This window comes from Prinia subflava, chromosome 16 (genome assembly GCF_021018805.1).
Source record: "Prinia subflava isolate CZ2003 ecotype Zambia chromosome 16, Cam_Psub_1.2, whole genome shotgun sequence".
NCBI lineage: Eukaryota > Metazoa > Chordata > Aves > Passeriformes > Cisticolidae > Prinia > Prinia subflava.
Genome location: NC_086262.1, coordinates 8860100 through 8886276, shown reverse-complemented (window position 1 = coordinate 8886276; position 26177 = coordinate 8860100). Strand labels below are relative to the sequence as shown.

The 26177-nt window shown below is 51.0% G+C and overlaps 1 protein-coding gene across 4 annotated transcripts in view; it reads right to left on the bottom strand.

Moving 5' to 3' along the window:
- Positions 1 to 26177, bottom strand: part of JADE2 (jade family PHD finger 2) — a 72931-nt gene that overhangs the window by 37938 nt on the left and 8816 nt on the right. For all 4 annotated transcript variants that reach the window (XM_063413101.1, XM_063413100.1, XM_063413103.1 and 1 more), the window contains 2 exons: positions 25738 to 25823; positions 14241 to 14398 (listed from right to left, as the gene is read on the bottom strand). In XM_063413101.1, the coding sequence (XP_063269171.1) occupies positions 14241 to 14398; positions 25738 to 25823 (244 nt within the window). The remainder of the gene's footprint in view (positions 1 to 14240; positions 14399 to 25737; positions 25824 to 26177) is intronic.

The window sequence follows — 26177 nt, the reverse complement described above, 5'->3', positions numbered from 1 at the left end:
CTCTTTAGCCACTGGAAAATGCTATCAACAAAAAAGAAAGCAGGAGCTGCTGGTGCAACGTGCACTGGTTCACATCAGACTGAACCTGTCCTTCCCAGGAGCCCAAGTCCAGGTCATCCCTGCACAGAAACAGAACCTTGGGGTGGGAGCAGCCAGGCTGGGCACAGCCTTGTTATGGGAGAGAAAAAACCAGTCCTCCACCTGCAGGGAACACTTGTGTTGGGAAGAGCTGGCTGAGCAGGCACGAGGCTGGGGCCATAAGCCCTCACTAAGCCGAGTTACACAAGCTGCTCACACAACAGCCCCTGCAACAGGTGATGCTCTGACACAGAGCCAGCCACGGATGCTTGGGATGGCAGGAGGAAAGAGCTGCTATTTTTACCCTGGCATAAAAGATTAATGCTCTGTGCACACATCAAAGGAGTATCCTGAACAGGTCATTCACTGTATTGACAGCACTGAAATGCACTCGGTGTGATAAGGATGCTGCCGTGACTGGAGCCATCCCTTGGGGTTATCTCACACAGTGCATGTGATACTGCCCACCAAGAGCAGTGTGAGGGACACAGCACCTGCCTCAGCCTGGGCACATCCCCTCCCACCTGGGCACACAGCCTCCCCCTCCTTTCTGCAGGTATCTTATGGAGAAGTTTTGCTGAACCTGATGCTCAGAGACAGGAGACAAGTGACTCTGCCCTCGAGTCATGCACCCGCCTCCCCAGCACTCCCAATCCCCCCCAAAACCTGGATGCATGTTTAGACTCTCAGGTCCTGGCTTTGCACACTCCCTGGAGATGCAGAGATCACAGGGAGCTCGGGGGCTCACTGATGATAGCAGCTCCACCAGCACTCAACAGCCAGCTTTTTCTGACACTGTAATTAAACGCAGTTTGCTTTGGTTTAATGGGAACTGCCACTTAAAGAGTGACATTTTGCCTCTCACCACATCACTGATGATGAAGATCAAGGTAATGAAGATAGAAACATCTAACAAGCTCACCAGCACTCTGTTAAAAGGTTTGAAACGTGCCAATGCAGTGATGGCAGTTGCCTTTCCCTGTCTGGGAACACAGGGATTAAGGAGGGATGATCAGGTGCTGCAGCACTCAGCAGCCACTTTCCTACAAGGAATAAGTACTAAAATGAAAAATATCTTCTTAAGAGTATCACTAAAGTTTACTTTTGAAGTTTCCTCCCCATAACCACCTGCTGATCTGGCAGCATGGGCTGGGATCCCCTGGAGTTAATTCAGGCTTGGGGATGCTGGGACATGTTTGTGCCATTTTCTCACCATTTCAAATATCAGCAAACAGAGAAGGTCAGAAACGAAGAAACTGAAATAGCTGGTAAATTATTTTTTATACAGTGAGAAGCTTGTATAACCCTAGGAAGGTTATACAAGCTTCTCACTGTATTAAAAATAAAAAATATACCTGCTGGAATCCTGGTCCAGATTAACTCCCTGACTCATCTGCAGCACTCAGTTAAACACAAGGGGTTTATGGCTTGCAAACAATTCAGCAAACCCTAAGAGAGCCTGTGCCTGTTCCCATGAACATTCCTCCCACCCCAAGGGGAGCTGGAGGCTGCCAGATGCTGAGCTCACATGGGGCATCCCAAGCCTCTGGGAAGACCAAGCAGGATGCAATGCCCAGAGGTGCACAGCCTCCCACTGATTCCTGGATTTGCTTTGGTGGATAAAATCACATTCCTAAAAAGCAGCCACTCCTTCCTGACACATGCTAACACACCTGCAAAGGGCTTCTTGGTGCTGAGATATGAAGATCAGTGACTGCAGTGACAGTGCCTTAGGCTAGGAGGAACTTCGGAAGGAAGAGATCCTACAGTTTAAAACAAGAGAACAATCCTTTGGGAAAGACCATGCCCTGCCTCACAGCAGTACAAAAAATAAACCAAGCTGGGCACCCTTCTTCACCTCCAATAGCTTCAAGATACTGGAGCCTAAAAAGCTGCAAGCTTTGTGCTGTCCAAACACTGCAGCGGAGACATAGCAAGAAAAAGGGAACAAAGCACGGAGGCTGCCCTCACTAGTGTCCATCCATCTCCTGCTGGGCTCCAAGAGCTGGGGATGTCATCAGGGCTCCCCTTTTGTGTCTTAATCCATTGGGAAAACATGGTTCCAAATAGCTGCTCAGTGGACAAAGAAATACCCAGGCTGGGTGATGAGGAGTCTACACATGAGCCACTGACCCACCCAAATTCTCTGCACCATCATGGCAAACAATCACAGAAGCAAAGCCCCCAGCAAGAGCCAGACCACTCACAGAAGCTCCATCACACACAAGGAGCATTCACTCTTTTATTTATCCATCTAGCCAGAGATACAGCATTTAAAAAAAAATCCTGTATCAATCAAAGGCTCATTTAAACGAAGGGCTGAAAATTGGGATCAGCCTAAAAATCACAACAAACCTGAGGCCATTAGTCTGAAAATGGGTCTCAAGGGCACTTGAGGGAAAGGAGTATGTGGACCCCAACACTCTTGAGGATCACATCTATCCCTGGAGAAGATTACACAGTAATAAAATATACTCGGCAAATTCCCACGGTTAATCATCTCTGTAAACTGAATGCTTCACTTGGCTGAAGGGAGAAGGCATTTTTTTTCTATATGCTCCCTTTTAATATATCAGATAGAAATAATTAATCCTGCACAGTGTTTCTCATCTAAAAATACTTAATTTTATTACAACAAAGGCTTTAGCCAGTCATCTTTTCTTTACCTCCATTCCAGTCTAAATCAGTCCTGTCCAATGTCCATAAATAAGTCAGCTCAGGAAAGCCAGTGGATGACAGCTCTGCCAGCAACCCTCAGTGGGTGCTGATACTGCTCCTACTGCCAGCTCTGCTCGTGGGGGAATTCTCCTGTGGCATACAACAGCTTTAAAAGGGCAATTTAAAGGGATGATTTTCACTTTCTGTTTATTAAAATAGCATCTAGCAGCCCATTTGGACCAGATGCCCCATTTTCTTATGAACTTAAGCTAACAGAATTTATAGATGCTATTGCCTCTCAACAGCAGAGCAGAATTTAAGAATTTAAGTCAGAAAAAGTGCCTGGGGATATAAGGTTGAAGGATGGGGTTGGAGATAGTGGTGGATGGTCACAATAACAAGCCACAACCCACACACAAAGGTTTGTGACCCTCACATACTCACACCCAGATTTACTGACCATGCTGCTCCTACTTCTTGCATTTTTATGGCTTCTAGTAAAGGCTATAAAACCATGAGCCAAAAATTATACTCCCAAAGCTGGGTTCAAGGACGAAAGGGAACGCCAAGAAGATAATATATGTTTAGGTTTTAAATTAACTGGCCTGATGTTCAGACCTCCATGCAAGCTGGCCTGACCAGCTGGATGAGCGTGAAAATGTCCTTAGGATCTGGGTCTTGTTGCTAACAGGTACCTGTGCACTTCAGCCCTCCCCTCCTTGGCTGAAGATACTCCAGCTAAGATCTGGAGCAGCCTGGTCACCAGCACAGAGAGCTCAGAGCCCTGTGGGCACCCTGCTGTCACCCCTGGCAAAAACCACCTGACACCAGAGCCCCTGGACCCTGCAGGAGGGACCATGGGCACCCAGGGTCTGTCAACACATCCTCCTGTGGATCCAGGAGAGAGGGCTGGAGGCAGCTGGTCTCAGAGAGGGAGGAGAGAGGTGACACAGTGTCATCTCAACAGGCCACCGTCACCAAACCGTTTTATTTTCAAACAAACAAGAACCTGAGCAGAATGAGATGGCACCTCTGGGGCCACTTTGTGCAGAAAATAAACGATTTGCAGGATTTCCTTATTGACTGCTGGAGCCAAAACTCCCCCAAGATTTGGCAACAGCTTCTGAAAATCCATGAAAATTCAACATACATACATCAACAGAGCAGCCACAGGAAGGGGAACCTGTGGGTCTGGGAAGGGGAACTGGTGATGGCTGATAGCCTGGTCTCCACCCATTCTGCACCATTTGTAAACTATTTCCATGGCAGGGGCTGTAACAAGTGCATGCCTAGCAAAAAATGTTGATGGAGGGAACTTAACATCAACTCTTCTCGTGTACATCCCTGTTTGAGCAAGCAGCTCAGTGCCACCATGCCGTTTGTCCCCACTGCCACTGATGGGCACAGTGGGTATCTGGGCTGGCACTGCCCTTTGCTGTAACCTAAACCTTCCTTTAAGTGCTTGTCCCAAAAACCTGCCCAGGCAGTTACACACATAGTTCAGCCATGAAGCTCCAGTCAGCTTTTGCTGCTGCACTGAGAGAACAGAGCAGCTGAATTTGGCCCCAGGAGGATCCAGCAAGCTGCAGTACCAGGAGCAGCTGTGCCCAAAACACAACCCTGACTGCACAGACACCTAGTGCTGAGCTCTGTGAAGGGCCCTTTGTGTTACCCAAGTGGCACAGGGGATGTTCAGGAAGGGGTTAATGCTGCTTGCAGCAGCGTCCTGCCCTCCGGGTGCCAGCAGCCAGTGACTGCAGCTCCAGGTGACGTAATGCCTGGGTGGCTGTGCCTGTGCAATGCCTGGGTGGCTGTGCCTGTGCAATGCCTGGGTGGCTGTGCAGTGCCTGTGCATTGCCTGTGTGGCTGTGCAGTGCCTGTGCATTGCTTGGGTGGCTCTGCATTGCCTGTGCATTGCCTGTGCATTGCCTGTGCATTGCCTGGGTGCCTGTGCATTGCCTGGGTGCCTGTGCAGGCTGCACTCCCCATCCCTCCTGCCTGGAGATGCATCAGGGATCCCTCATGTCTCAGGGACCCTCCTGTCCCCTGCCAGGCAGGGACCAGCCCAGGACAGAGTGCTGTAGCTACCCCCACCCTCCCCTTTAGCTGCTGCCCTTGCCTTTCCCAGCTGAATTCCGACACTCTGGCGCTATCCAGTGAATATCAGAAATTTTCATTATTGGATTTTAAAACATCCCCAGCCATGGGGAGCATCTGATCCGTGAGCAGCACAGCTCTGCAGGGCACAGCCTTGGCACATCAAACTCCTTTCGGCTCTGGGACCATTCAAGGGCTCTCTCTGGGCTTGGAAATCCCCCTGTGACAGTCCCATTGCTGTGCAGAACCTTAAGGATGGGGTAAGGGGGCCCCTCCCAAGCTATGGCAGTTTAGAATTTACATAGGCAGGTTCTGGAAGTTCTACAGAAATGCAGCTGAAGCTCCCAATTACAATTAACAGGTGCAGTAAGAAAAATGCTTGGTTGTTCCCTCCCCATTTGAAATCTTCTGTAACAGCCTGTAACCATAGTGGGTCCTTCCAGGCCCCTGGAATAACATAATCCTCTACGGAGAAAGTGATTCACTCTTCTTTGATGTGATAAAAAGAGGAAAACAAGTGAACAGGAGGCACTAAACAGCCATCTTGAGAAACCCAGACAGCTTTTCCAATTCCATTGCTGAGCTGTTTATCACCACATAAAAAGCCTGATACCCAGCAGACTACAGAAAGACCAGTGTTGATACCCCTGTCTTTCTCACATTTATATTCCAGGCTAAATCTCACTGAGATTTAGCTCAACAAATGAATTATTTAAGTTGCAACTCTGATTCAGTGCCCAGAGAATCATTTTGATGTAGATGGGAGTAGGGACCTGGTGCAGGATTCAGGTGCAGAGCAGTGCCTGCCTTCCCAAGGCAGAGGAGAGCATCACAGCACAGCTGGGTTCATCTCCACAACTCCTGTCACAGGAAAACCACGGCTGCAGGGACACAGCAATGGCTGGGCAGTGGTTTGCTGGGCTGACTGGAACAACAAAACGCAGATGTTTCTCTGGTTGACTAGACAAGCAGTGTCTGGGCTGAGAGCAAAACACACACATCATTTCTGATGCTGTGCAAGGATCTTCTCCAGATTCCTTCCCCCTTCTCCCTCTGAGCCATTCAGCTCTAACAGTGATGTTGAAGGCAGCAGGGGGACTGCTGCTGGGAGGGGACACAGCCTGTGCTGCTCTTCTGGCTCTGAAACCCAGCAAAATGCAGCAGCCTCCAGTTCCAGGACTGCAGAGAATGCTCACACAGCACCTTCTCCCTGCAGGCAAGCAGGGCAGAGCCAGCCTCAGCACCCACTGGTGCTGCCCTCCCTCTTCTCCCAGAGTATCACTGACCCACCTGATGGTCTTTCAGAGACCCATGTCACAAGGCCACCTTCTCCAAACCCAGCCTGCAGGCTGCCACTATTCTGCTCATTTCCATTTAAGCAGTATTTCAATTTGTATTAAAATACTCAATTTAATATATGTCTTGGAATTGCTACTAGAGAAGCCAGGGAGACTTGAGTGTGTGTTTTCTGGAAATAAAAAGACAAAAAAATGTTGCTTCTTTATGTAACTTAAGCCAAGCTACTAACATGAAAGCATCTGGAATTAATTATCCCAGCCAGATAATGTTTCCATAATTACTTCAGTAATGCAAACAGCTCCACTTGCCTTTGTATCCACCTACTAATGGAGACCAGAAACAGAAGACATGAGCAACAATGGCAGCTCTGCACCTGCTCTGAGCATGAGCCACGGCAGACCAAGAACGGGACAAATCCCCCTGACACTGTTACTCACAGAGCTGAGGATGGGAAAGCTCAAAACACAGACACAGGCACAAAGGACAACTCCCATCCACCAGTACGGTGTCTTGGCATGGGGCTCCTCAAAGAAACCCAGCTCAGTGAAAGCAAAGCTTTGAGGAATCTGAAAAGGCAGCATCCAGACCCTTTTCATGTGTTCTGGATCACTGAACTAAGGCTGAACCCTGAAACACATGAGAACAGTTCTGACGCTGAGTCACCCGCAGCAGCACACAGCCCATCCCAGAAAACAGGGAAGGATCTGTCTGCCTCTCCCACCACCACGTGCAGCTCTGCTTGTTTGGGTGCACTTCAGGAAACCCCAGAAGGGTTTGAATTGGAAGGGACTTTTAAAGGTCCCCTAATCCAAACTCCATGCCACCTTTAACTAGATGAGATTTTCCAGATCTTCTTCAAGTGCACTGAAAGAAACCACCTGCCAGCTCCCCTCCACCTTCCCAACGTCCTGGCAATATAGTGATGCTCACCTTGCAGCAATACCTCACCTAAATTCAGCAGGATTACCCACAGCAGCACCAAGAGCTGAGCAGCTGTTCCTGCTGCTGGGCTATCCTGCTCCTCCCATCACTCTGGAGAGCACTTTAATAGTTCTTTGCATCGTTCAAAGGGGACCCAAGGTGCACTAAATCACTAAGAGGTGATTTCATTAGTGCTGTGGTTGCAAGCCCAGCAATCAGGGCTGCTGGGGTTTGCCTGGTTACACACTAAATCCGTGGTTCTGGATGGAGAGCAGAGGCAATGGAGCGAGATGTGGAGGCTCCCAAGGCTGTACCAAACCAGAGTCGGTCCCCAGAGCTGTAAACCTTGTTACAGAGCAGCAGGAAATCAAGCTCACTCAGTCTATACATTTGCTGCTGAAGTACACTTGACTTTCTGTGTGCTTGATCCAGTATAAACCACAGGCATCCACTGGGAGGATTAGCAAACATTCAAAATAGAAGTTCAAGTGGCTCGGAATGAGGTAAGAACAGGCTGGATTAACACGTTTCCCATAGCAAACTAATAAAGGTGAGGACTTGCAGAAAGCCCACACAAGAACTTGTCAAGCAGAGAGTAAACCAGAAATGATGACAAGTAACAGGCAGGCTAAATCACACTTGCTCCTTTGCAAAGCACTTGCAGGCACTGGGCACGAGCCAACAACCTTGTGCAGCACCACTACCACCTCCTGCATGGCCCAGACCCTCTGCTGCCCTGGCTGTGATTCACCCCATCCCAAACCAGGTACCACAAGCACTGGCAGGACAGACCACCCTGTGCACAGTCCATCTCTCCCCACTGCCTGCAGGGACCAGGGTTACCTGAGCAGACCTGACTGGAAACCTCCCTCTCCCAGTGGCAGAGCTGGAGATGAACCTCACTGATTATTTTGCATCACTAGGATTATTTTGCAGTCGTGGATCAGTGCCACTGGCCAGCCCATCCCCACCACAGCCAGTTGTCACTGTGGGGGTCCCCAGGAACGGGCAGGCACAGAGCCTTCCTCTCCCCACACATGGCCCAGGGCTCATGATCAAAACATTTAGGCCTAGGGCAACTGGGATTTTCATTTCCTTTGATCAGAGCACAGTCACTGAGGGAAGTGTACATGTATTTCTGGAGCATACCAGAACCCAGGCATTATTTAAGGGCAGGCAGCCACAGACTGGGGATAACCAACCCAAGAAATAGCCCTTTGTAAAATCGCCAGCATGCCATCTGCAAGCTCCAAACTCACACATTTTTCATGATGAGCTGGAGGGAAGGGAAAAAAACCTGGATTATGTTAAAAAAAAAAAAAAAGCTCTGCTCCAAAAGCTACTCAAACTGCTGCAGAATCCTGCCTGCCCCTTCTGCAGCAAAGCCCAAGGGAAGCAGCTGATGAGTCAACAGCCAGCCTGCGTCGCCGACCGAGGAAAGGAAGTCCAATCTCAGCACTGAGAACAAAGTGTGCTGGCTCACTGAGTACACACTGGAACACAGCCCCAGGGATCCAGCCTGGCTGCCCCCAGCACTCCCAAGGGACAGGAGAGGGGACAAACAGACAGGACTGGGACATCTGCATCGTGCCACCCTGCTGTCACGCCAGCCTGGCCACCTTCCCTCAGGCTACCCTGCTCCACACTGCAGCAGAGACTGCTCCTGGAGGGATTTTCTCCCTTTGCTGGAATCCTCCCTCACAGCACTGGGGGGTCTGGTTGCAGCACCCAGCCCTGTGAGGAGGAGCTGTGGTGTCTTCTCACTGCAAGATGGGGGCAGGGATGTGTCCCAGTCCTGGTGCACCAGTTCATCCTTCTACAAACCCAGTACACTCAGCTCCAGCACCACTTCCCACAGACAGACCTGCTCCGTGTGCCTCCTCTTCCAATGACACCGGCACCACAAAACCACGACCTGCCAGCAATCACACACCCCTGGAAAGAGCTGCTGGAACTCCTGGGGGCAACTCCTGAGAGTCCAGCAAAGAACAGCACAGCCGGGAGGAGATGAACACCGCCAGGGCTGTGCCACAGCACCATGACCCAGCCCTGCAGCAGCTGGGTGTGCTCCCACAGCACAGCAGGGACCTGCCCGACCTGTGTGTGTGGCCATCAGAGAGGGCACAAAGGGGCTGGGGGACAAGAGCAGGGACACGGCCACCGCGCCGACGTGGCAGACGGCGTTTGCGCCGCGGCCGCCGCCAGCGCCAGGCTGGTACTCGCCGAGGTTGTGCCTTCCTGTTAGCACAGCACTTTCTGTTTTCTGTTAAAACAGGGCCACAGCGACGATGCAAGTACAGATCTGCAACGCCAAGAATATCTGGGAAGCCTGCCAGCAAGAAGCAGCCTTCCTGCTCGTCCTCCCGCTGTGTGCAAATTCACAGGAAACAGAATCTACAGCACATACTAATGTGGCTTAATGTGAGATCCAAGAGCCACCTTGAGATCCTGCTTGCATCCCTGTCAGCCTGGGGAAGGAGCCACATGCCAAGAACATTAAATCATTAAATAAAGGAGGAAATAAAACCTGCACAGGTGCATAAAATCCCACGTAGGTGCCGCTGCTTTATGAAGTGATGCTCTGCTGTGCAAGCTCAACTCTCTGTCAGCATCACCACCAGCAGGAAGGGACAGGTCAGGTCCTGGCACATCCACTGCTCAAAAATGGCTTCACAGCCTCCTTTGAGCACCCAGATCAACTAGCAAAATCCACGTCCTTTGGGGTTTATTATGGCGTGACCCTGGCAATACAAAGCTCATCTGAAACATCTTCCCATTTACAACAGAGAAGGTACCCAAAGCCCTGATGCTCCCAAACTGCTGATAATTCTTTCCCTTACTTTATCTTGTTTAATCCTAAAGCTGTACTGAGATGAGCCAACTTTGCATCCAAAACTCAGCTGCACCCCACACCAGACTGGGACCTTGTATCTGGCTCTCCTCATGCTGGAAATCTCTGTTCCTGTTTACACAAGTGTAAAATAACTCACACAGGGGCTGTAGGCTGAGCTCTGCTTCAAGAACACCAGTGGAGATGCTTCCACTCTGGCTCTAGCAGAGGTGGAATACACGGGACCACTGGGATGCAGAGCCACCACCACCCACACCACAGGAGACACACGGGCAGGGGATGCCAGCCTGCCTGTTCTGCCTGTTGGAAGGGAAAGCTGCCCTGACCACTCACTCCTCTGATAGCTTCCATCTGACTGGAAGTGGCTTTTACCACACAGCAGCTCTTCAAGCTCCGGGCAATTCTCAGGCGTGTCACCACACAAAATAAAACCCTTCTGAACAGCCAGGAGCCAGAAGTGATCGTGGAGAGGAAACAGCTGATCTCCTGTGCTGCCTCTGATGACCCTGGCACCCAGGTGCTGCCAGCAGCATCCTCCTGGGACAACAAGACAAGCTGTGCTGCATCTCTTCGCTCCCTGCTTTCCTCACAACTGCACTGCAATTTGTGCTAACCTAGAAAGGACCCTCGAGTTTAAGGTGGCTCTCAGCGGAGGCATTTGGAGACAGCTGCTTTCCGGAGAAAACATTCCTTAAAATACAGCCCTTGCCTTCTGCCTCACCCCCAGCTTTTGACATTTTACAGCTCCAGTAAAACAGAATGTTTTAAAAATCTGATTTTGAGCTTGGGAGGCACAAACCCCAGCGGCAGGGCACGGGCAGGGAGAGGCTGTCTCCACGCAGCCGGGCGGGAGATGAGGAGAGCGGCGGTGGCTCCGGCACCTTCGATGGATGGGATCCATCCAGGGGCAGCAGCAGCTCCTGCACACCCCACGGCACAACCCCTGCCTGCCCACGGCTCAGCCAGGATCCAGCTCCTCAGCATCAGCACCACGGGCTGGCTGCTATTTAGCAGGCTGTGCTCGTCTGCTCACCAGCTCCTGGGGCTCTGGTGTCTTCTCCCCAGCCCCCCCAGCTCCCTGCAGGAATTTCACGTGGAAGTGGCTGTCAGAAGTGACAGCATCAGGACTGGATTAGCACAGGCATCCCTCCCTAAGGGCAGGATGCTCTTCTACACCTCTGAGATGAGGGAAAGCAGAGCGCTGACAGCCAGGGAGAGCATCAGCTGCCAGGCTCCACATTTCCAGCCTACAAAAAAAATCAGTGCTGGGACGTTTTTCAGCAGATTAAAGGAATTTGGATTGTCCATACCCAACACAGAAAGGATGTTTGGTTTAGATGAAATTTTTTGAGTAGGGAAAAAGGCAAGTTTGGGAGCAAAGGAGGAAGGCAATGCTGAGGCCATGGGGCAGCAGCCACAGGGTGGAGGGCAAACCCAGCAGCTCAGGCAGGACCAGCAGGGTGCCTGCTCCTGGGATGGAGACTGGGGTGAATTAAAGTCATTACATACAGGTGGTAAATGGAGCTGTAAGGCCTTTTAAGGCTGCTCTCTTAAGGCAGATGAAATAGAGTCATTTCTTGTGAAAAAAAAATTGACATTTCTCCAAAACAGGGCAAGAAGGAGTTGTCTAACCCTGGACACAGCAAAATGACTGCAGTCTGCACTGTCCCTGGCAGTCCAACACTGCCCTTTCCACCTCCAATTCTCACATCAGTGGCCCAAGTGGGAAAACCTTGAGAGCAGGGATGCTTTGGGAGGGAGAGCTGCTCAGCAGAAGCACACCATCCCTGCTATGCCTTCTGGCGTGCATGCTGTCCTGATTAAAAAAAAATCTGGCAGTGTCACTGCTTGTCCCCCTGGGATGTGCATCATGGCTACAAACCAGGTGCAACCATTAACACTGCTGTAAAATGAGCTCTTCATTTCACTCCTATCACATTGGGGAAAGCAAAATATCCCAAGCAGGTGTCTATCTGAGGACAAAGCCCTCCAGGCCATGCTTGCTGTCCAGCCAGCAAAGAGAGATGGTTCAGGCAATTGAAATACAGTGCAAGACAGAATCAGGAGAAGAAAGAAGAGGAAGCTGAAGCTGTGTGCAAGCAGCACGATCTCCAAGCAGCCCAGGAGCAGCCTGGGATGAGCAGGGCATGACACAAACTAGAGGGGCTGCAGAAATCCACCTGGGATTAGCTGGGGGTGATGGAGTCAGCAATGAGTATCTCTGAGAGGTCATAGAGATAGGGCCAGATTTCAGAATTACAGATTGGCTTGCACTGCAAAGGACCTCACTAGTTCCAATACCCTGCCATGGGTGGGGACACCTTCCACTAGACCAGGCTGCTCAAAGCCCTGTCTAGCCTGGCCATTCTTCCAGAGATGCAGTCACAGCTTCTCTGGACAACCTGTGCCAGCAACTCAGCATCCTCACAGGGAAGAAATTCCTTCTAGTATCTGTTGCTTTTAAAATAAAACACTCTTTGTAGAGCAAGGCTTGAACTCAAAACAATGTTGAGCTACTGAAGAAAGAACTGGAACTATTTCAGGAGGCATTTCATCAAGATTATGGAAAAGTGCCAATTTTGACAATAATTAAGCAAGCAAAATAATCCCAAGAATTAGGAAATTCTTCAGAGGATAACATGACACTGGAAGTGAAACTTCACACTCAAGGTGACTGGGCAGCACCAGGATGTCCCCTCCTGAGACCAAAGGGGGACACCCCCCATATCACTGCGGTGATGGGGGAGCCAGAGCAGGCCAGAGTGGGATGGGGACCTGGGAGGGAATGACCTGCTCCAGGAGTCACTCCAGGAATACCCATGCATGAAAACACACAGCAGAGCTGCTCCAGGACCCCCAAATCCAAGGGCTTGGAGACAAGCAGAGGGGCACACTTCCAGCCTGTCCTGCACCCCAGAAGCCCCTGGTTGTGAGGTCTGGGATGCCAAATCCCCCTGCTGGGAAGCAGCACTTGTGGCTCCACGTGGGCACCGCCAGCCTGGGCAGTGCCAAGCTCTCACTGTTCTGCTGGAAACAGCCCCGGCACGAGCCCTCAGCTGGGAACCAAAGCACTGGCGAGGCCAGACTGCGGTCAGCTATCAAAGACAACTAAAAAAAGATATTTCACACACAGCTTTTTTTTTTCCCCCCCTTCTCTTTTTTTTTTTCGGTTGCATTTTTTTTTTCCCAAGGATTAAATCAACTCAACAGCCCCCTTTACAACTTCCCTTTTGATGTGCTCAGACTCATTAAAGTTTCATTTCTTTCTCTGTTGTCCCCGGGGGAGGAAGGGGAGTGTACACAAAAGTTTATTTCAGAAGCGGGGTCGGCAGCTGCAGCAGCAGCAGCTGCTGGTGCTGTGGGACAAGCAGAGCCTCCCCCAGCCCCTGCTCTGTGCCCAAATCCTTTGGTGACACACGTCCCCCTGCAGCCACGGGCAGCCCCAGCATCACCCTGCCAGGATGCTGCACCAGTGCTCCTGCAGGATGCACACACCGTGTCACACGTCACAGAGGGAACACGGGAGAGATGTGCAGCTCCTGTAAACCCCGTGGGGAGTTTTGGGTGTGATCCTGCAAGTTTTCAGACCCAACCCTCCAATTCTGGGGTCCCTTCCCAGCCTTTTCCATTGCCCCCAGTGGCAGCACCAACCTTTCCCCCACAGCTTTGGCCACTGCCCTGGAATAATCCCCTGCACACGTCACTGGAGTAGCAGCTCCCCCATGTTTCCTTCTCGCCTGAGCAGCTGTTTAAGTGTCTATTTTAAAACTCAGTTCCCTATTTTAAAATAGCTAATGAGCCCCTGATCTCCGCTGACAGACGTCGCCTCTACAGGCTCTGGGAGATGCTTCTCTGTTTGCTGGGCGCCTTTTCCCAAGCTCTGAATCTCAGCATGCCCAGCACGTCTCCAATCTACACAAACGTGGTAAAGAAGGAAGTTTTTAATTTAAGGGCCAACTCCTGCTCCCCTACCATAAAATACCAGCAGTACAACCACGTGCTCATATACAGAGACGCATCAGGCAGCCAGGCAGAGGCTGGCACTCTGTGTGGTTTTCTGTTGTTATTTATTTATCTTCCCTTCGATTTTATCAGATCTTTTTAAAACTTTCCTGACCAAGAGCAAACAAGGAGCTGTCCCAGCTGGTCACTGCCCAAAAAAAGCCAGGCACATGAGAGGGACTTTTCAGGATGCAGTGGGAGGTCCCGTGCACCCCTGTGCAGCCCAGGATCCCGAGCATCACCTTTATTTATGTGCTCCCCGAGGTGCTGGGCACCCACCAAGGCAGAGGAGGCCCTTGGACAGAAGCAGATGGAGAAGACCCTGCTCACTTACCTGACCACAGGCTCAGGGATGGCCTCGGCACTGGCTGGCACCTGGACACCCTTCTCCCACTCCTGCCTCCAGGGATCAGCCAGCACGTAGTACTCGTCAGGGCTCAGCTGGAAGGAGTCAGGGATCTTCATGGCTGTTATCAGATCCGTCCGGAAAACCTGCGCCGGGAAAAAACCAGCTCAGTGCAGAGGCTGGGGCACCCCGGGGGAAACTGCCCCAAGGGACTGCACAGGGGGTGTCTGCACCACCAAGGGAGTGGCTTCAGGGTGGCAAATGAAGCCCCTGCAGGGCAAGTTTTGGGCAGGAGAACATGGCAACAGGCAGGGACTCCTCTCCAGCCAGGCAGTGCCAGGAGCACAAGCCCTGCAGCTGCAACCCCTTCAAAGTCCCCCATACTGGGCAGTCAGGAAATCCAGGCACAGAGTGTGAGCTTGGACAAGATGCAGACCAAAAATTAGTTTTAAACTGAAGAAACAGGCTGCTTTATCCTAGGGGATTGATGGTTTCAGCCCAGGCACACAAATCTGCTCCAAATGTCAAGGGATGTACAGCAACTGGGCGTCTCCACATTTGCCCTTCACAGGCCACAAGAAAACCATGTTCTTGACATGAATGAAGACGTGGGAAACACAGAGCTACTTTGTCCCAAGCACTGTCACATCCTCCTCACGTCACCTCACCATCCTGAGCACCTTTGTGCCCCCTTCAGGTCACCTCACTGCCCCAGGCACCTTCATGTCTCCATCACATCACCTCATTGTCCTGAACAGGGACAGACAAAAGCTGAGGACAGAAATTACCCAGCTAAAATGTGATCTAGGTGCTGCTTACACATCCACAAACACAGATTTTTCCTGACTCAATAAACTCCCTGTAAGATCAACACTGGCCCCTCCTGCAGGAAAATCCTCCAGTCCTTCAGTCAGTGAATGGGCTCATTCTCCATCTCACTCCTGGCCCTGCAGCATCTTCTCCCAATATACAAGGATGAAAAACTCATTCTAAAAATATCCCTCACGGTAAGCAAGGTTTTCGTTCCAGAGGGCTGCCTGTCAGCAATGATTCGAGCAATCCTGCTTCTTGCAGCATAAAAATAAATTGTAAATGAAAATGGATGATTTCTCCTCTCTACCATCTGCTATTAGCTGGAATAATAACTGCCAGTGCCAGCAATCCTGCCTGGACACCATCTCGCTCCATCCCTGCTACTTCTGCATTCCTTCCACAAGGCTGGGAAGGATCAGGTGTTTTCTCTGGATGTTGTTTAATCTCTTCACAGTCTGTTCTCCAAATGAGAATTGCTTTGTCAGAATCACAAGATATAATACAGTATGGTTTTACATTTTTTGATACAAAGATAACACACTTTGGAGAGTATTTGGGAACCCAAAGCAACTGAAATGCAGGAAACTAGACATTAACTAAGACCACTGAGACCAGTATTTAGGTCAGTTTGTTTAATCCTCAGAGTCTCAGCTGCTAACCCAATTAGAGTTAAATACAATATATAAACAATCTTTGCTATGTTGGGACCTCTGCATTTTACTGGTACTTTCCTCCTGATGCAGCTGTTTGGAGACATTTTTTGACCATGTCTATATAAACCTGATTTGAATTGGTCAGACAGTCATGGCACAACCCTGCAGCAAACGTAATTAACAGCCTATATATTACAGTCAGTTCAGTTTGGGAAAGATCAGGGTCCTATAAGTCTCTGTGTGCTACAAAGACATGGTTACAGACACCACAGTAACCTTTTAACACACTGCTAGTGTAGGAAATTACAAAATATATTGACAGGCATTAATTAAACATGAGAAGGGATATCTGAGGTATCAGAGTCCCTCCAGCAGCATGGGTCTGTGTATCCCAACAAATGCAGAAATCCCACTGTAGTGTTTTCTAAAATAAAGGATAGAAATACAGCCTGTTCTTGACAGCCCTGCACTGACAGGTCACAGCCTGGGTCAACATCATCTCCTTAACCCAGTTCCAGGGCCCAGCTCCAATGAGGATGACGTGAACCTCAGTAATCCCTTGCTCCTCAGAGCTCCTGGCTTGGGAGGAGGAGATGCTCCCCTGTGCCTGAACCACAGGGAGCTGAGGCCACCATGGGGGTCAGTGCCACCTCCCTGCTCTGGCCACCACCACCATGCAATCATTGAAGCACAGAATCATTAAAGCTGGAAAAGCCCTACAAGATCATCAAGTCCAACCATCAACCCAGCACTGCCAAGCTCAGCACAAAACCACGTCCCCAAGTGCCACATCCACGTGTCTTTTTAATCCCCTCCAGGGATGGTGACTCCACCACTGCCCTGGGCATCTGTGGCAGTGCTTACCCACCCTTCCAGTGAAACACTTTTTCCTAATTTTCAATCTAACCCTCCCCTGGCAACAGCACAATAATGTTACAGAAAATACAGTTTCAAAGACACATGCCCTTGGGATTTGTGGGCAAAGCCAAGCAGGAATGGTTTCCAAAGGTGCAGGGCACCCAAAAGCTTTTCTGAATGACCTGGGCTGGATCCTGCTGGTATGTGAGTACCCTCCTCCCTCAGTGCCAGCTCAGTTGCCTCCTGAGGACACCTCCTTTGATGCTGTGGGGTACAGGAGCATTGCATCCCTCTTTCATGCAGGCAAATACACCCAGCTCTGCCAGGAAGCTGCTCAGGGCAGTGCTGGCAGTGCAGGGCAGGATGGCAGTGTGCTCCTGCTTCCACCTCAGTGCATGGACCTGGCAGGCAGCTCCAGAGCAGTGGAGAACATGGGACTGCCCTTTCCAGGACAACAACCATTGGGAGGGTCCAGCCACATCATGCCCTTCCCTGTGACCTTCCCAGAACCTTACCCCAAGCAAGGATCCCCATTTTCTTCAGCTAGGTCAGCACTAGGAGACAGCAGTGAGGTGACAAGCCCTGTCTCTTCAGGGTAACACAAGGGCTGGGCACCCAGGGAACAGTGTCAAAACCCTGGCCCATCACCCTCCTCCTACTGATGATGAGGGAGGAGAACACAGGAGCAGGACCAGCCCTTGGTATAATTGCTCCCCTCTGCACGGTGCAGATCCCAGGCTCACATTTTCCTGTATTAAGTCTTCCCCAAATTCATCCCTTCTGGCTTTTCAGCTCGCATCAGCATAGAAGCTTAGTTTTAATTTTAAGCCAAGTAAGCACGATTGTATCTCTTTCCCTGAAGATAAGGCGCATCGCAGGCTGGATTTGCAATCTCACCACTTCATTTATTTAGTCCTCCTTGGAAAACAGATAAGCTCACCCATCCGACGGCAGCACGCGCGCCCGCGCTTTATCACAGCGACGCCTCTGTCTTTTCATGGAGAACTGGATATGCTCAAATTATTAACTATCAAAGCAGAACACTTTAGAAATGATAGAACAGCGCAGAAATTGTAAAGGAAAGCAGATCAGTTGTCTGGAAATCTCCCAACAGCTAATACGCTCAAATTGTAATCTAAATGTCTTTTTGTTTTGAATTGTCTGGGATTAGGGTTGGGAAAAGACTCAATTATTCTACTAAAACTCTTCTGAATTATTTATGAAAACCAAATAAAGGATAAATTGGGCACTGATGAACCGAGGACCTGGCGATGAAGAGAAAGTTGGGTACCAGAAAACAAGCAATTTTCCCTCAATAGGAGTGTTTACTGTTTCTCCCCGGCCATGGGAGCTGACAGATTGTCTGCTGCCCTGCACCCGCTCCCCCCGCCACCACCACGGCCCTGGCCAGGCCTGTCCTCTCCTTTCAGCCCTGAATGGGATCTGAGTTACTGCCCATCGACCTGCCATTAATGGGAAAGGCCAAAGCAAGAGTTCCTTTACTACCTCTGCTTGCTCAGGAACCCCATGAAGGTTTAGTGATGCTCAGAGATGCATCACATCAGTGCCCAGGGCCAGCCTCTGCCTTTGTTACTGTCAACTTTAAAGACAGGGAAAAAGAACATGAAATTTCAAAATCCCAAGGTATTTTTTCCTTCATATTTCCAAAGAAACGGACAGGGAGTCCACAGGAGGTTGGTGTGGTTGTGCAGCCTCAGACTCCAGGCAAAGAAAGGAATGTAGAGAAAACCTTCACCTCCCTTGTATCTTACAAGACAGGACTACCCACCACTACTACTATTTCCCCATCCTCTTGCAGCCCACCAGTCTACTGACTCACCAGTAGAGCCAGTCCTGGCAGTCCAGCAACATGAGAAGTCACTGGGACACCATCACTGTGGTGCTCCCCTCCCATGATACATTGGTATTTTTGTAATTTCTGTAATTTGCTATTTTGAAGCAAAAGCTGTATTGCTTTTACTTCTCAAAAATAAAAATAATCCTGGCCTAATTAAATATAACATTCTCTGATATTCACATCCCCTGATGTTCACATCCCAATGTTTCACTCGGATCCAGCCTGGCATTGGAGGGATGCTCCTGCAGAAACTTGCCAGGCAGGGGTTGGATTTGGCTCCTCCTTCAGCCCCTGGCACGCTGTACATCAGCTGCTCCACCTTGGCGAGGATCTGCTGCTTTTCCCACTGGACACAGCCCTGCAGCCTCTCCCTGTGCCCTGTGACAGCTGTGAGGCATGTCTTTGAGCTCTCCATGGACCAGCATCAACTTGTCCAACACTTGGACAACCTCAGAGAAAAACAGGTACCCCTGGGAGATGCCAAGGCGCACAGGAAGGACGATGGACATGCCATGAGGCATCAGAAATGCTCTTCCCCATCCCTCCCTCAGCTAAGGACTCCCAGGCTGTGCTGCTTTCCTGAATTCTCCTCCTTCTCTGCTTCTGCCTCCCCATCACCATCCAGCCCCTCTGAGAGCCTCTCCACCACCTTTCCACGCAATTCTCACATCAATTTCCAGGCTCCGTGATTCACTCACAAACCCTCTCAATGAAGTGGCCAGCAATCTCCCTGCCATTCAGTTCCCACTCCATGTGCTCTGTCAAGGACTTGCCTTTTCCAGTGACAGCACTGCAGGTCTGAACCTGCCAGATATCCCCTCTGCCCCAAACATCCCACCCAAAAACACCGAATGCACATCCTGAGGTAACGACTTTGCACTCGTACCAAACCAGCTCCTGGGTGAGAGCCAAGGAGCCGGATCTGTTTTGGGCTTTAAATCGAAATGAAAAGAAACACTCGTCTAGCACTGGGTTTAATTAGCTTTCACAGCAGCAGCCAGCCCAGGGAGTGCTGTGCCGGATTCACACAGCACACCGCGCCCGGCGAGGCGGCACGGCCCCGGCATCGCCCGGAACGGCCCTGGCATCGCCCGGCACAGGGACGGCATCGCCCGGCACGGCCCCGGCACGGCCCCGGCATCACCTGGCACGGCCCCGGCATCACCCGGCACGGGGACGGCATCGCCTGGCACGGCCCCGGCACGGCCCCGGCATCGCCCGGCACGGCCCCGGCATCGCCCGGCATGGCCCCGGCATCGCCCGGCATGGGGACGGCATTGCCCGGCACGGCCCCGGCATCGCCCGGCACGGGGACGGCATTGCCCGGCACGGCCCCGGCATCGCCCGGCACGGGGACGGCATTGCCCGGCACGGCCCCGGCATCGCCCGGCACGGCCCCAGCACGGCCCCGGCATCGCCCGGCACGGCCCCGGCATTGCCCGGCATGGGGACACGGCTCCAGGAGCACGCTGCAAACCAGCCCAGGAGAAAACTGCTCCAGAGGGACCAGGAGGCTCAGCCCGGCACAGATGGGCCCCAGCAGGCCGGGTCCCTGCACACCAGGCTGCCAGAGCTGGCGGGAATTCTGTTACACATCTTCCCCTGCCTCTGCACCCAGCTGACTTTGGAGCTTTCAGACCTTGCCCTTGGGGCAGAGGAATAAGCTCAGTCCCTCCTCCTTCACGTCCCAGGATGGGATGCCATTTTTTTAATACACAATAACATCTCTGTCCCTAAAAAGTTTTAGCAAGAAGAACTCTTTCCAAAGCACTCCACACTGCAAAGCAGTGGAACAGAGTGCAAGAGGACAGAAGCACAAAATGAAGTGCATACAGAAAACACAGTGCTCACTGGGGTGAGGGCGGGCAGGAGAGGTGAGAAGGGATGGCCACAGCCTGCATCTGAGATCTCACCTTTGAATTCACTCCCTCCTTCACCCAAAAGACCTGTAATCCTCCCTGAAGCCCTCACAGCCACAGCAGCCATGTGGTATCTCACAGTGCTGACCCTCACACTCACAGCACCACAGAAATGTCACAGTGATGTCCCCTCCACAGCAAGCAGGGGCGGTGGGTGCTCCGAGCCCTGCTCCAGCAGGTCACTGCAGGCAGGGTGTGGGACTGCCTCCTGACATTGACATAACAGGTTTTCTTCACGTTTTGGCTCAACACTTTTTTCCCCTCCCTGACTGCAGTCCTGGCAGCTGCATACCCCAGCCATAACCACCTTTCTCCATACACACTGGGACCAGGGAAGTCTCCAGCTGCCTCATTCACAGGACTCTCCTCATTTCCAGCCAGCTCTGTTAGCCCTTCACTCTCTCAAGCATAAAATTGTTTGTTATAGCTCATGAGTCACAAGGATTTTTAGAGAAAGAGAAAACAACAGGAACAATGGGAGCCCTGAGAATAGGTTTTGGTTGTACAAACTGTCCTGATATCAGCTTGAGATGGCACCTCTGTTGGTGCAGCCCTGGCTGCCCCACCCTTCTCCCCTCTGTCCCTCCCAGTCCTACATCCCTGCTGTTCTATCACATTTTTCCAGCCCTTTCCAGAATGAGAGGAGCATCGATACTCAGTAGCAAAGTTGTGAAATGTGGTAATCCCAGGATTGTGTGTGCAATCAGGTATTATCTGCCTGTGGGGGAAGAAATTCTGAACTCTCATGTCCATTGGGGAGCCAGCCTCCTATCTCTTCATCTAGTCTTGTTTCCTCTTGAAATGCTGGATGTTAAAGATTCAATGAACAACAGAACTCAAAATAGGAACAAGAAGCATTTTTGTCCGGCCCTTCTCAGCATTCAGAAGACAATGGTTTTAATCTGTTATCCCCATGCTGGCAAGGGAAAACTGACAAAGCCAAACTGCAGTCAAAGCCAAACTGCAGTCAAACCTTTCAACACAGAGGGATTTTCTCCCCATCCAGCCCCATAAAAGCATGTCCAGTCTTGCTTGGCCACATCCATTAAAGCTCTTCTCCAAGCAAGAGTACAAGAACTACATTCACATTGCACTGGGTCATTCTATACATAATGCAGGAGGAAAAACACATGATCCAATACAGTAAGAATTACTTCTTAGAAGGGAAAAGAGTTAAATCCTTGTAGAGAGACATAAAAAGGCGCCTTTCAAAACACGGAAGTAATATCTAAACAAGGCAGGCAGAAAATAATGTAAATTGTATAAATTTGTGGTTTCCCCTTCATGCTGAGCCCTGCCTGCAGCTGCAGTCCCCTCGCCTCCCAAAGGTCCAGAGTGAGGGAGAAGGGCAACGAGGATGTCCGGGGGATGAGCAGCACTTGCAGAGCACAGCTGAGACTGCCAGAGCTCTTCCTCTGAGAAAGGACTGCTGGAGGGCTGGCAGGTGTTCTGCACACAAAAGGCAGGCTTTTGTCCCTCCAAAATACATTCCAGCAGCGCAGGTGAGCACTGCGGATCTCAATAGCTCTGGAGGTAATGACTAAGACAGCAGCTAAGGCAGTGACTCAGAGGCAGCATCGCAGGGAGTCCCCGGGCCGCTGGTGGCTGGGAGCTGGCAGATAGAACCAGCGACTCTCATTACACCCTTGCCTTGTTCTGAGATGCTCTCCTCAGACACTGACAACTGTTCCCTGTCAGGAACAGCAGAGAGGCTTGATGACTGCAGTCACACCAGCGAGGCTCGTGCTCACATCCCCAGCAGCTCTACAGCCGGGGGCAGGATTGCACTGATGTGCCACTCACTAGGAGAAGCAGAGATCCGTCCTTCAGGCGTGTCTGCTCCCTGCTGCAGATTCACATCCACGGCAGCACAACCTGAGCAAGCATTGCCTCCTTCCAGCTCCCAGGGTGAGGGGCACGACCAGCATCTCCTTGCAGGGACCCTGGGAGATGGGTACCAGCCACCATGTTCCATTTGCAGACAAGTTAAGAGACTAATGAGATTAATTAAAATCACCAGATTGGTACTGCTATCGCTGCAGATGCAAGAAGCTGTTGGCAGCTGCCCACGTTCATCCTCTGCCTTCAGGCAAAGCAGTGCAGCAGAGCCAGCCCAGGGCACCATCAGAATCAGGTTTCAGCCTCAAAGGTTCTGCCCAGGCAAGGGGCAGGGGAGGACAACTGTCACCTCTGCAGGGGAGAGAGCCAAGACAGAGGCCTGGTGCCTGGGACAGTCAGGAAGAGCCCGGGCAGAGCCCTGTGACAGGCACAGATAAATATAATCACCCTCCCTGGCAATGGCCCCTTCGCGGATGTTTACAAACAGCTCAGTACTTTTCCATGTTAAGAAGCTTGTTTTTCCAGATGCCTTGTATTGGATGGTTTTTAATGTGTATAGTTAATCCCTTCTCACAGAGTCTTTCATAATAAACATCACCCCCTGACCTGACTAATAACTATGTAACACTGATGCTTTCAATTTTTTTATCTCCTGCCCGTGTTGTCAGGAGGAACGCATGATTCTCTGGGACAGCAGCTCCCAGAGAAATGGGGACATGACTTGGAGAAGGGCAGGACAGGCTGCTGGGTCCAAACACACACAAACCCGCTGTTTCACCAGCCCACCCTCCAGCATGGCCATCCCTCAGGACATGCCTGCACCCCACTGCAGCTCTTGATAAAGCTACAAGCCATGTGTAAACCTGGAGTTTGAGTTATTGTTTGAAAAGGTGTGTCCAGACCCAAAATGGCTGGGGGTTCAATATCTGTTAATACATGCATCCTGCTCTCCCTGTTATCCTCCTGTGGTTTCCATCCTCAGCAGGATGGACAAAAGAAGGTGATTCACTATTTCATGTGAACTGGTTTGATAGTGGTGTATTTGTGGTTTGTATTTCTCAGTACTCGCCCCAGCAGGACATGATGCCTGTCCCAGTCTATGCCTGAGATCCCCAGTGCTCCTGGGAGGATGTGCCCAACCCTGCAGTGCTCCACAGATGACAAGCAGCAGATCCCACACATGGAGCAGACGTGTTCATGGGTGCTCACAGGAAGTTGGGTCACTCATTGAGAAGTTCAGAAGATGCTGTTGGAGAGGAAATTCATTCTGGAGTGACCTTCAAACCATCTCCCTGCATCGCTGCAGGTCTTGGGGTGATCCTATATCCAAGCTCCAACAATCTCCTGACCCCTGAGCCTCAGCTGGCACTGACTTCCAGCAGACCCAGACACCAGCAGGTGCAGGGGCAATGCACAGTGAGGAGAGCACAGCTGAGATCTGGACTGCTCCTTCTGCTTCTGTGCCCACCATGCCTTTGTAAAAGATGGTTTGTCAGCTTGAGCCTCCTGGCCAAACTCCAGCTCGAGTAATCATTCATCAACTCCCCAAATTCCCCTGGAGTTTCAGTTCAGATAAGCCACAGAGGTTCACTTTCTGTCCCAACTGTTGCTAAGCTGGGCACTGTTCAGCTTTTGCTCCACTTTAGTTGCTCCACAGCTACATTTCACTGAGAACTCTCCTCAGAGGATAATGGAGCAGCAAGCAGAGGGATGAGCCCTCTACAGGCATCTGATGTCTCCCGGGTGCCATGGACTATGATTTAGTTTTCATTCCAGCTGTTGTAGAGCTGCAACCTGGATCCAGGTCTTACCATCAAGTCCAGAAGCATTTTCAGTTGGAATCTTGGACTTACATTCTGTAACAGTCAAGTAAAATCCTAGATGGCTGATAGAAGTAATCCATATTAAAGATAAAATTGTGTCTGCACCAGTGAGGCAGAAAGATGTCACAACTCTTGGAGAAGGATTTGCTGGGCAGCAGCAGGGTGGCACCTGTGACACTGCAGTGACACCAGTCACATCCTCACATCCAACACGAGGCCTCTCTGTGGCAGGGACTCCTGACAGCACCTCAAGGGCTCACCCAAGGCCTGTATGGACACATCAGGCACAGGGATGGGCAGTTCCTTCAGACAGGGGCAACGGTGCCACAGGAGGAGATGCCTAAAATGCTTCACTTTCCAAAGGAGGATTCAGCTCACAGAAATCTCTCCCACACCTACACTGAAAGACACATCTATAACCAAACCCCAACATTACCAGTGCTAATATTCAATTCTCCAAAAGCCTTGTTAGCAGTCAATGACATCTGCACCCCTGGTTCTTGCTCTCTGGAGTATTTCCAACTAACTCAGCTGGTAGTAACAGCTTTCCAGTCCCTCTCTTCACCCAAGGCACAAATAACTTTGACTTTTTCAGTCTGTGTCCTTTGGCAACACAGATATATCAATGTAAACCTGTCAGAGCTGTAAGAACCAAGTGCAGCTGTAATTCAGGCAGTGACCACAGGAAAACCTCAAAATCTCTGCTCAGCTTGATGCTAAAGGAGGATGTTACAGGGGTTTGTGCTCGCCAGGGCACTGCATCAGGAGAGGTGAAACGGGGAGGACTTGGGGAGTTCACATGAGCCATGCCAGCTTCATCTGCTTCTAAACTTAGCACTGTTTGACTCCAGATCCCAGTCCAGAGGGAAGGGAATGTGAGAACAATGTCCCTCTGGCTTTGCTCACGCTGCTGCTGAAATGAAGATGACCACTGCCAAACACTGAGGTTGCTACAACAGCAGCTCATGCCTGGTATAGTTTCCATGGCTAGTGGAAATGTATCCGAGGCACATCAGGAAAACAGGACACAGCACCACCCGCTCCAGCACAGCCCTGGGGACAAACAGCTCCTCCCACCCCAGCCCAGACCCTGCAGAGCCAGCAGGTGAACCTGGGCAGTGTCCCCAGAACGGGCAGCACTGCTCGTACCAGCGAGGGGAAACCCTGCAGCAAGGTCAGACACTGATGGCCTCAGCCTGATGTCCTTGAGCCCCGTGACAGGGGGAAACCAACACAACACAATCTGCAACTCAGCTGTGCTGTGCTCTCATTTCACAGCTCTCTGTGCCTCTCACTTGCTCATGGGGAGGAGCCTCCACGTCACCCTCCCCTGCCACCAGTGCTGTGACCTGTGCCATTAATAAAAGGGCATTCAGGAGGGCACCCAAACCAGGGAATCTTGGCAGGCAGATGCCCCAGTACTGCAGGACCTCCCAGGCCACCAAACTTCACTGCCAACTGAACCCCCCTTTACCTGCCCCAATAGGGATGGAGTGGGCACAAGGACCCCCACCCCTCACCAGGGATGCTCATGGTGCATCCATCAGCTCCTCCCCAGGAGAGCTGGGCTGACACTGCTGCTGGGAGCTGTGGCTCTGCACCACGGGCCCTGGCTTCTGCCTTGTCCTGGCACCCACTGCCCACACACAGCCATGGGCACGCTGGGCAAGCACAGTCCCACGGGAAAACTCTCCTTTGGGAAAAGCCTAAAGGCCCACGTACCTCAGAGGGCTTCTTCTCCTTCTGCCGTGACCAGGGGGACTTGGTATTCGGAATTTTGGAGCATCTGGAGGTGGATGTGGTGTGACCTGCAACAAGGCAACACAGACAGGTTACCTGGGAAAGAGTCACAGCTTTTTACCTTTGCCACCAGCCCCACTGCTCCAGCCTCAACTAACACTTTGGGTCAGCACTAAGATGAAATAATACCTTGACATGACATTTTTTGTTGTGCAGTGTCATCACCACTGCTGCCACCCCCAAAAGGGAAGGGTAGCTAAAGCCTAAAATGTGCTGGAACCATTACATTACTGATCTTGATTTCCAACCCATCTGTGTCATTATCACTTCAATGAAAGACTGTATTTGTTAATGATAAATAACAAACTGATTATTGAAATTTCTGTATAATAATGATGACAGTTCAGTCTTCTGTCTAGGAG